This window comes from Borostomias antarcticus (assembly GCF_949987555.1).
Source record: "Borostomias antarcticus genome assembly, chromosome: 4".
NCBI lineage: Eukaryota > Metazoa > Chordata > Actinopteri > Stomiiformes > Stomiidae > Borostomias > Borostomias antarcticus.
The window spans coordinates 20,763,629-20,775,467 of NC_140237.1; the positions used below are offsets into that span (position 1 = coordinate 20,763,629).

An 11,839-nucleotide genomic window follows, 5' to 3' on the forward strand; every position below is an offset into this window, starting at 1 on the left:
TCTAGACTGGGATCTGATATGCACCCTACAATCACAGCCTAAATCCTGCCCATTGTAATGCGAGTGAGTGAGTGAGTGAGTGAGTGAGTGAGTGAGTGAGTGAGTGAGTGAGTGAGTGAGTGAGTGAGTGAGTGAGTGAGTGAGTGAGTGAGTGAGTGAGTGAGTGAGTGAGTGTTTTTTGACAGAGTGTGTAAAGATTGACTCACTCTGTCCATCCGGCAGGTTGTGGTCTGAGTAAAAGTCAATACCATGAGTGGTCCTGCCATGTTTGTTCAGATGACACACTGTCATCTGTTATGGTGCTTGTGCGTGTGTGTGTGCGCGCGCGTGCGTGTATGGTGTATGGTGGTCAACAAAGACCCCACTTTCTGTTTCCATGGTGCTGGTGGAACAACTTAGTTACCGTAACCGTCCCTGTGACCGCGGTCAGCGGCGCCCGACAGCCGTGTTCTCAGCCCACGCCCGTGCCGCTGACCGCCAGGCAGGAAGTGTCACCGTCGCCTGTTTGTTTGTTCGTCACCTGTAGGCAAGGTGTCGATTGGGCCATCTTGCGCAGGGGTCAAAGGTGAAGGCGGCGCCAGGGGTGTCAACTGACCGCTGCGCCCCTGAGAATGAAACGCCAGGGCGTGTGTCGCCATACGCCGGACTGTGCGGCCCCACTAGCGGGAGAGCTGTGACTCCTCCCACGCCGCCACACGCCCGTCTGACTCACATCAAGGGATCCTCCAAATGCAGCACTATTGGACTTAACCTCTCTTTCTACCCTACGTTGAAATTACTGTCGACGGGTCAAGTTGTGTGTTATCCAAGGATTGGCCTATTGTATGCCGAAGGAGGACTAACTGTGTGTGTGTGTGTGTGTGTGTGTGTGTGTGTGTGTGTGTGTGTGTGTGTGTGTGTGTGTGTGTGTGGGCGAGGGTGTGGGCGAGGGTGTGGGTGGGTGTGTGTGTATGTGTGTGTGTATGTGCGTGCATGCATGCATGCGTGCGTGCGTGCGTGTGTGCGTGCGTGGGTGCGTGTGTGTGTGTGTGTGTGTTGTGACTACTATAGGTGGAGATGTTCCGTCGTGTGCTGGGGAGGACGCTGGGCTTCGTTGGCTACAGCATCCAGTATGGCTGCATAGCCCACTGTGCCTTCGAGTACATCGGGGAGTTTGTAGCGGTACGTATCCCCCAGGACTCCTCGACTGACAGACTTAACTGTACAACGTCGTCGTGGCGTATGCCGTCATGGCATATCAGTTACGTATTTAACTTGTCCTGTCAATTCTTCTAATGTCCTGTCAATTATTATATTATATGTATATTTACTGTATTTTATGTCTATTTTATGTATTATTACTGTATTGTATTCTTATCTGCCCATGTACGATGTCCTTGGGTGTCTTGAAAGACGTCTTTTAAATAAAATCATCATCATCATCATCATCATCACGTCTTTTAAATAAAATCTATTATTATTATTATTATTATTATTATGGCCTTTCTGCTAGCCGCGTGCGGTTGACATGCTCCTCCCCCCCTGCCGATGCCCTCTACCCACAGTGCTCTGGCCCATCTATGGAACCCACCATCGTTGACCATAACGTCGTCTTCTCAGAGCACCTGAGTCGGCATCTCTACAGAATCGAGAAGTGAGTCTCACCACTCTGTTTGTTTGGACGGGTCTGTTGGTGCATGCCCTGTTTACATCCACAGTATGTTCTAGATTATAATCACCTACTGTATAATCTACTCTAGCATCCTTCCCATGTCCTCACTTCCAGTCACTCTTTATTGGTTTATTGTTTGTCCCCCGCTCAAGACTCAAAACTAAAGGTGATCGAGCCTTTGAAATTGCGGAATGCTCTTCTACTTGACTTAAGATCTGTGGTCTCTGTTGACAGTTTTAAAACGCAGCTAAAGACTCGTCTGTTCAGACAGGCCTTTGTCTAGCCTTGTGTCTGTAACTGTTTTTTTATGTCCTTGTTTTTATGTGTTATTGTTCTGAATAGTTTTATGATGTACCTCTTAAACCTCGTGTACCTCTTTGTGACCCTGCTCTGTGAAAGGTGCTATATAAATAAACTTAACTTACTCACTTACTTACTTACTTACTGTACTTAATTACAGGTACTTACTTACTTACTAAACAAACAGAACAAATTATGGCAACACATCAGATCTTTATTTGTTTATTTTATTCCTCTCAGGGGGGACATAATCATCGCCAAGAGTCCTTTCGACCCACATATGAACATCTGTAAGAGAGTCATTGGCCTGGAAGGTGACAAAGTCTGCACCAGCGGCCCATCAGACATCTGCAAGACCCACACTTTTGTGAGTAGCGCTGCAGACCGCCCACGCCGGCTTTCAGACACCTCTGCTTCATCTCCCTACGGTGATTTATTTCACCAGGTACGCCGACTGTAGACAGACTCCCGCTGACGACGACGACAACAACAACAACGTCGTGAGGAAGAGTCGCTACTGTATGTACTCGAGAGACATTGAAATGAGCCAGTGAAGCGGCAAACCTACATTCCGAAGAATTGAACGCTCAACGTTTGGTTTCTTCCTCCTTTGTACATAACGTTGTCCCCCGTCCTCTGGGTGCCCGCTGTAGCGCGCCGTAGCTGTTTACATTTTTAGATCACGCGCCTCCATTTCGTGTCACCGGTCAAAAATATCAGCTTTTGACAACAACTACATTTCCTCAGAACAGTGATAAAGGTGGAGTGCGAGCAGGGGCTCTGCTGGTGAAACCACTGTCATTGCTTTTCTATCACTGCTCTCGCCCCCACCTCCCACTGCTCGGGCCAGCAATCTCTCTGAAGCCTGTTGGAGTTAGTGCCAGCCGACTGGACAGCCTGATGGGTGGGCGGACGTTTGTGTGTGTGTGTGTGTGCGTGCGTGCGCGTGTGTCAGGGCGGGGGGCTGTTGTTGTGTGTAACTCGCGCATGTGCCGAGAATACCGACGAACGAAAGAGATCCGGCCGCGCACAGGTGAACAGGACGTGCGCATTCCACGGTGGAAATGAAAGAGGAAGTGAAGATGTCCCAAGGGGGAACAGGTTCCGTCTCTACACGCACGGACTACAGATGTATCTGGTCACGGGAAACTTAAATCCATACGTTGTACAGTAGGTTCTGTCGCTGTTCCACTGGGTCAAAGCCCATGGTTGAGATCAGAGACTCTCGTTCACATTAGAATGTCTGCCTGTCAGTGTGTCTCTCATCCGGGACAGCAAGGCTTTTGTTATTTAATGGAGGAATATTCGGCTGGGGTCCTAGTCTCATCCACTGTTTATTATCCCCAACACCTCTCACTCAGTGGTCCCCCCCCCCACCACCCCCCCCCCCCCCAGCCTCTTGTGTCTTGTCAGCGGGGTTGGCGGTGGTGTTGATGAAATAGGGGCCCTGTTTGACAGCAGACAAGGTAACTGAGAAAAAACCCGCTGCACGCATAAACATTCGTCTCCCCCGAGGGTGTGTATATGAGACAGAGAGAGGGGGCAGAGAGAGAGAGACGCACAGAGAGGGGGCATAGAGAGAGGAAGAGAGAGAGAGAGGAGGATGCGGTTTGGATCCTGTTCGGCTCTGTCATCTCCTCCCCAGCCCTGACAGATAGACAGGCAGACTCTCCCTGACCTCAAGAGATCGAGCTCTAGACAAATTGGCATGTCACATCTAACAATTCATTTCTATGTCTGAGGTTTGGTGTCAAAACAATGACACTCGATCCACAATAATATGTAGACTTCCGTACACAGAGAGAGAGAGAGAGAGAGAGAGAAAGAGAGAGAGAGAGAGGTTACACACTGTACGTCTGGGCCAGAGAGACAGACGTTTGTAGCGCTCGGCTGGTGTGGAGTGACAAATGGAGACAGAGAGAGCCTAGCTGGAGAGAGCGCGGAGATACCCGGCCATTACACAGCGGGCCCCCTGTAGAGAGGACCTGTCCCAGACAGGTCCATGACAGGTACAGCGTAGCGCGCGCCAAGCCAGCCCGCCTGCATAGCCCACCCGCCCGCAACCGGTTCCAACGCTCCCATCATAACACTGCCGCCAGCGCGACTGATCCCAACCTACCTTGCGAGGTCTAAAATCCCCTCCGGGATTCCCTGGAACACCCTGCCATCGAAAACAAGGTCTGTTGATTGGGGTTTGGCTGGAAGGAGCTCATTCTGTTGCCGTGACTCAGGGTGGAATCGAGAGAGGGCATGTCGAAGTCTCCCAGCCTGTCAGCTGCCGCGATGCTCGCCCCCGTAGCCCAGCGTTAGGCAAATCTCATTCGACCCCTCTCTGATCTTGATTGAGGGTTTGGCATTTTCATGTTTTTTTTGGGGGGGGGGGGGGTTACCTCCGCCCTAGCAACAGCGCAGGTTATGTTTTCGGTGGTGTGTTGGTTGATTGATTGGTTGGTTGGTTTATTTGAAACCCATGTAACCCCAGTGAAGGGGTGGCGGTAAACCTCTATCTGTCTTGCTCCCTCGATAGGACTCACCGTGTTTCAGTGGCCTGTTGAAGCGTTACCTCTCCTCTACTCTGGAGTAGCTTTTGATTTAGAGCGATGGATCTCTGGGACTGAGGCCAAAGACCCTATGGAATGTTCTCCACTTGGTAATTAGTTTATGAGGATCCAAATCAATCAGTCCTTTGCATTCTGTGTGTGTGTGTGTGTGTGTGTGAGAGAGAGAGAAAGAGATGGTGTTGTTCGTTCTTGATCGACCCACAGATCGATCAACATTGATTGACCTTGTTGGCAGATTCACTTAGTCTATCGATTCCGAACAGAATTGAACTACCTTGACACTGGAGTAACCAGCATACAGTATAGCCTAGTAGTGCATCCACAGTTGTTCTCCATAGGCCTTATTAAGCCTTGATGGGCTTCATCGTTTATCACCATCAGCCTGTCCTGGTGGGGATGTGCAGGACCAGCTCTTTCCTTCTGGATAGTTTCAGAGACCCAGATCAAGCCTGCTCCTAGACAAAAATACAAATTAGGATAAAAGCCTTGAAGTCACTTCTTGTGGTAGACCCTTACCCAGAGCAATGAAACCGATGGACTTTCAAATACTATATGAAATTGAGCAATGCAATTGACCCGCCAGCTTAGCCATGAGCTGTGTCACGTTCACCCCATGGATTAAACAGTACTTAACTCGGGCTGTATAGACCTTGGTGTACAGTATGTGTACACGAATATTTCTCAGAGCTCCTCTCACTGGGGTTTTCATTCGTCATCACCTCTGACCTGTGGGCAGAGAACAAAGCAGGGGCAGTCTGAGGAGGAGGAGGGAGGAGGAGAGGAGGGGGCAGGAGGAGGAGCGGGGGACCTGGGGCCGGGGCAGATGACGGGACGGGAGGCGCTGGCGTTTCTCCTCCCCCTGCTTGGGAGCCAGCATATGCGGCCATGCTAATGAGGTGCAGTGGTGGGAGTCCAGCGCGCTGTCATACGCTCCTCAGATGACTCCTTTAATGGCCTCCGTCCGCGTCGTCGTCGTTACCCGGCGCACATGTTTACCTCGTCTTAGGTCGACGTGTCGCCGCCCCCGACGATGTCGCTTCGCCCGTCTCGATTATCAACGACGCACGGCGGTGGCCCCCAGAAACGCGGGGCTTGGGACGCTGATTGGAATACGGCGGCACACAAGCGCGGGCCCGAGACATCTGCGAGGCACCTCGGTTCCGACGTTCTCCCCGCGTATTCCCCTTAAACCTTCCACTGCGGCCAAGACTTTTGCCGTTAAAAAAGTTAAGCGACACAAAAATAGACCCGTGGATTGTGAAGCCCATTATGACAATATAATGTGTTGTTGATCCTGTCTGCACATATAGGGGGGACAGCACACTTAATTAGGGACGTGACAAGCCTACTCTTCTAAAGTGATGAGATTAATCATAATTGGTGTCACTGTGGATTAGAGCCTGCTCCGATGGCCGCCCCACTGGCAGGTTGGGCCGCAGTGGAGACCCTTGGACGCTGCTGTTCGCCGAGGCCTCTATCTCGCTCTCTCGGGCCCCTCTCTTGCCCTGGCCTCCCTGGGTAAGAGGGGGCAGTTCTCAGCCAACAGCCTAATGACCCCGTTTGAAGTCCCCCTAAATCCCCCTGACCCTTCCCTGTTACCCATGACCCCTCTCCTAAAACCACGCGGGGTTAAAGAGGGACACACAGGGGTTGACGTTAAGTTGGGGTGAGGAGGGAGAGAGGGAGGGAGGTGTGGGTGGGGATGGAGGGGTTGAGGTAGATTGCCCCTACATAACAGATTGTGTGTGTGGGGGGGGGGGGGTGATGAGGTCAGAGAACCGTTGGCTGTGAGTCTGCAGTTGTTGTGGAACAAATGCAACATTTTCTGTCTCTCCTCTTCCCCGCGGCGATGTGTCTAGGTTCCGAAAGGGCACGTGTGGCTAGAAGGAGATAACCTTAGGAATTCCTCGGACTCCAGGAGCTACGGGCCGGTTCCCTACGCCCTGATCCGGGGCCGCGTCTGCTGGAAGGTAATGAGGGGGCCGTCGCTCGTCTTATTTTTTAACCTTTCCAACCAGCTTAATGGTCCGATGCATTCGATAGGAGAAAAATCGGTATTTCAGCATCAGTACACCATATTTATTAGTGAAAAGATGTTACTGTATTTTGGCTGTAATGGAAGTGCTCAGCAGATATGCTGATTTGAGGTGAAGTGGTTCGAGGAGGAATTTACAACACTGTCTTTTAAAATGTTTTTGGGTGACTTTCTTGTTCTTTTGATCTGGTATGTATGTCATTTTGGAAAAAAGGGTTGAATCCGGGTATCTTGTGATGAGAACATGTGAAGCATAGTAAATCAACAGCTATGGTACTGAAGAAGGTGTCAGAACTGAGTATGACGGAGAACGTTAGTTAGTGCAAGGGTCAAACTAAGAGTCTTGGTGCTCATTTGAATTTCCTGACTTATTGAGCTTTTCACAAATATTCGTATTTCACTTGAAATGTTGTTTTTTGTTTATCTATTTACACATTAGGAAGTTCAAAGCAAGTCTAACTGATGGACCAAGCATTGTACACCATATGGTCTAGGTTTCAACTATGTCCTGTTGTTGTCATGTCATTGGATGTCATAGCAACCATGACCCTGAAAACAGGTCAGCCAGGCTTCTGTCCGTCTCATTGGACAGCAGAGCCCCAGCGGAGGCCCAATGACGACGACTGACCAAATAACAAGACATTTTATGAAGTCGCACACATCATTAAAATCCCTGTCAGCACGCGTTTCCAGGATGTGAGATGGTTAGACTAGTAGGGATAAACACGTCTCGTAATGGAAGGATGTTGTTTGTCTTGTTTTATGAGAGCCCTGTTATGTACACTTCTAGCCCAGGATCTGATCTGTTGTGTTCCTCTGTTCTCTCTCGTTAGCTCTGGCCCCCACGGGATTTTGGGACCCTCAACAAAAGCCCAACCGGACGGATCATAGAGACTGGAAGTGACTGAGTCTCATCAACTGTGTACATACATTTATTTTGTTTTGTAATCGTTTTTGAATAAAGCCGTATTTATGAATAGGGGGTAACTTTTTACGTTTGTGCCTTCATTTGCTTGAGGCCATGCTTTTGGAAGGTGTGTTTGAGTCCCAGTGAAAAGCCACTTCACAGCCGTTCATCCTCCATCTTTCCGCCGGCAGGTTGGTTTTATTATTTCATAAGCCAGCCGTCCTCGGCCTCTGGGCTTCACAGAGTGTGTTGCGTTGGCTGTGGCCGCGCTGCTCTGTAGGAAGGGCGTGGCGTGAGGACTGAGGGAAGCTCCGCCTCCGGGGCGAGCTCAATAGTGAAATCTGTTTTAAGAATTTATCAAACAACCCTCCGGTAGCAATTCTGTAACCTAGCTCTATCGCTTTTTTGCAACCCCCATACTCATGCTCTCTACCTCTTCTACATCCCCCTCTCTTTTCCTCTCTCCCCTCTTTTAACTGATGAGGGAATCGCTCTATTAATTAACAGGCCTTTTCATTCTACTTCTTTTAATCAAGCCTGTAGCTGAGTTCTTAATTAAGACTTCACAGCCCTGTTTGATCACAACAAATTAGGGCAGTGTGTGTGAGAGAGTTTGTTTTTATGTGTGTGTGTGTGTGTGTGTGTGTGTGTGTGTGTGTGTGTGTGTGTGTGTGTGTGTGTGTGTGTGTGTGTGTGTGTGTGTGTGTGTGTGTGTGTGTGTGTGTGTGTGTGAGCGAGCGAGCGAGCAAGCTTCAAACACCAAGAGAAGTGAACCTCCTTTAACTCGCCACCCGGTCTCCCGGCGGTGTTGTGTCCCGAGCCTCCAGTCGATAGACCCGAGAGAGAGAGAGAGAGAAAGATCCATACCAGACAGATGGCCCTGTCCTGGTCTGCTGGGCAGGACGGGTACGGAGCTCCCCACACGGCCGGCCGTTTGTTGTGATCAGACCCAGCAGGGGGTCGATGCTCACAGCCCAGCGATCAAAGCAGATCTGGCCGACAACAACACAAAAAATCGTGTTTCAATTAGCACAACTAAAGTTTTTCCAATTTGCCATGAACAGAACAGAAGCTGGTTCCGACTAGCCTGATATCAGACAGGGCGTCCCACTTTCAGAGATCCTCCAACTTTGGTGGAGTGGGTGGCTTGGGATGTCTGGACCCAGGCTAGGAGACCCCAGGACCAGGAGAGAAGAGAGATGGTACTGTATACAACGCAAGTCTTCACCAGCCGGGCCAGGAGTTTCCCCCAAAGGCAGCGAGACTACGAGCGCTTCTCCTGGCTAATGGTGCCGTTGTTATAGAGGCTGGGCACGTGTGTGTGTGAGTGCATGCGTGTGTGTGCTGCTGTATGTGTGTGATGGGGGATCTCTGGCGCACATGTACTGTACTCTCACTGAGGGTCTTAATGGAGGTCTATGGGAGCTCTAACCCCAGGCGAGGAACGAGGGGGGGAGGAGGATGAGGGTAACCTCAGTCTGACAGGCCTGACCTATATCCCACTTTAACTCAACACACACACACACACCATGGTGGAGGAGGAAACTGAAGTCTTCTGCTGACTTTGGACACTTCTTTCTTTCTTTCTTTCTTTCTCTTTCTTCAACCTTTATCTGCAGACATCATTGTCCACACCACAGAACCAGTATTTCACATCACATTTTGGCTGTGTATTCACAACTCAATTGTTCTCCCTAAAATAAATAACTGTTTGGCTGTGCGCGATATTTAGCATGAACTGGGAGGAGGTGAAAGTGCCCTTTTGGTTGAGTCATAAGAGAATCAGTACAGAATCAGTGTAGGTTCACTCTTGCATGGAGACTCAGACCCTGTCTCAATGCCAGGCTGAGCTAACCAGGGACCCATGCCTGGCTGGTTTCTGCCTGGTTAACTGATGGAGCTGCTTCTCTTCCGGACAATTTAGCAAAGGACACTCGGTACAACGAATACAAACATGCTGACCCAAACCTTTGACAGATTTCTCCAAGCTGTATTGAACAGAGCAGACACAGTCACGCATTCACGCCCACACACACACACACACACACACACACACACACACACACACACACACACACACACACACACACACAACACACACACACACACGCACGATGCAGAGACTATCAACTTGAGGTATGAGAAGGGGCTCTCCTAGATGACCGTCTCCAAAGTGTCTGCTAAGAAATAAAGATATACTAAGGATATCACAGTGAAATATGTCTGATGTCGTTAAGCTTGGACACTCTTTCTACAGGGGACTCCATCACTCACGCCCTGATTGGTTGATCAGCAGAGAGAGCGTCTGAAGAGGCTGAGATGGCCTGTGGAAGGATTCCTGTCGTGCGTCTGTGTGTGTGTGATTTACAACCCTTTCTCTCTCTCTCTCGATCTCTCCCTCTATTCCTCTTTCTCCTCTCCTTTTTCCCTCATCCTCTATCTCTCTCTCTATTACACCGCATCCCCACGCAACACCACCCACCCCCATCAGGCCTTGCCCGAGGGAGAGAGGAGGGGGGGAGGAGTGAGGGAGGAGGTCAGGACGGAGACCAACCTAGATCCTGATAGAGCGGGGTAAGGGTCCGAGTGGGCATGGAGGGCTGGCATCGGAGGAAGCGGAGCATTGCGTGCGTGTTTATTTGTGTTCCCCTTCGGTCACTGTAGTTCAAAAGCTGAGTCGCGTCCAAGGCCGGGTAATGATGCAGCCGGCCGCAACAGACTACAATAACCAACAGTCTCGGGCTGGCCAATTACTGTCCTCAACAATTATATTTCCAATTCGGAGCTAACAGGGGAGAGTGTCCCAACTCAACTAATCATTTCGAGCAATTACTTTAAAACCAATTAGGGTTCGTTTGCATGCGTGCCTGTACCGCCAGGACGTTCTTGTTTGTGTTTTTGTTGCTGTTTTCACTTTGTCAAACGGGTGGACTTGAAAGGACTGATTGTAAGGAGGGGGTGATATCGGCCACGGTACACGGCACACAGCAACCCTGTGCCTCGATCCAGAGACTTCCTCATTAAGGAGGCTTCTTGTGCTCTGGGTTCGAGGCGGCATTTCACTGGCTAAAGAGCTGTTCGTTCTGTTGATGCCAAGCACTTTGCCCGTCTGATGGGAAAAAAGGGGTTCTCAGAGACCTGAGGGCAAAGGGTCCATGAAACTCTGTGACCAGAGAGCTAGCTGGGCAGAGGAGGAGACGATGTTTCCCTCCAGGCCCGGGAGAGACTCCCCAGTCGTGTTGGAGATAATCAGGTTTACCTTTAATTACCACCAAGCTGGTGACCTGTAGCAGCCTTGTGGTCATTGATTCACTTTCCCTAAAAGGGTCAGACAGTATGTCATCCATGAGCAAATGGGCTTATATCGACCGTCCCATCGGGATGATCTTGTGGGACGTAAACAGTCAATGTTAGTAATTCTTAGAAAAAGTTACTGGACAGTGTTATTGTTAAAATAAAAAAAATAGTCATTTGAAGGTATAGAACAGTAAGGATGGCCTGCCATGGGACATTGTTTGGCTATGACCACAAAACATGTTTCATGAAGACACTAAGTAGCTCTATAGCTGTGAGGTATCGAATTGGGCTGTACTGTGTGTGTGTGTGTGTGTGTGTGTGTGTGTGTGTGTGTGTGTGTGTGTGTGTGTGTGTGTGTGTGTGTGTGTGTGTGTGTGTATGGTGTTTGTGTGTATGAGTGTGTTTGTGTGTCTGTGTGTGTGTATAAGTGTGTGTCCATGTTTGCAATCTGCAAGATAGGCTAGGCTGCATCATTCATGAGTGCAGGGGTTTCCTTTTTTACAGTAAATGTATTCATAACCTACTCTTAGACACGCACACACCTGCTACAGTATGCTGTACATACAGCACCGGTGAGACACACACACACACACACGCACACACTTGCAAAGAAATGTAAAAAGCCTGCTTTAAAAGCAGCAGTGTCATTCTCTGCTCTCAGTGAGGCTGATCTATCCCATAATGCACTGCACGGTTGTTGCGGTGACACGCAATTCCGTAGCCGTATTGCGTAAACTCCATAACCCCAACATCTGGCCCGGCCTGGGCTGGTTTCACTGGTGTAAACATGTTCAGTTCAGTTGGACAGGCACAGGGATCCATCATTTTTTTTGTGGAGAGAGAGAAAGATGACAGTGTTTCTCTGTTCGTAGGCGTTTTCGCTACTGAATTATTCTATTCAAAATCATAATCTCGGTTAAATATTCATAGGCCTCCTCTAATGGAGTTTGAGCTCACTGCTTAACTCTTGAGTTAAATAAAGGTGGAAACATTCATGCATCATTTGGTAGTTTCAGGTGCTCAGAGAAGATTCAGCATTTGACAATAGCTGTGGGGCTGGTGTTTGCTGGTGAGAGAGGCCTGTAGAA

The 11,839-nt window shown here is 49.5% G+C and overlaps 1 protein-coding gene across 1 annotated transcript; it reads left to right on the forward strand.

Moving 5' to 3' along the window:
- Positions 1 to 1,056: 1,056 nt before the first annotated feature.
- Positions 1,057 to 7,514, forward strand: immp1l (inner mitochondrial membrane peptidase subunit 1; the record flags this gene model as incomplete). Its single annotated transcript, XM_084437234.1, has 5 exons — positions 1,057 to 1,161; positions 1,545 to 1,633; positions 2,192 to 2,318; positions 6,372 to 6,482; positions 7,381 to 7,514. 5 exons carry the CDS (start codon positions 1,057 to 1,059, stop codon positions 7,453 to 7,455), a joined length of 507 nt encoding a protein of 168 aa, XP_084293360.1. The 3' UTR covers positions 7,456 to 7,514.
- Between the last annotated feature and the right edge of the window lie 4,325 nt (positions 7,515 to 11,839).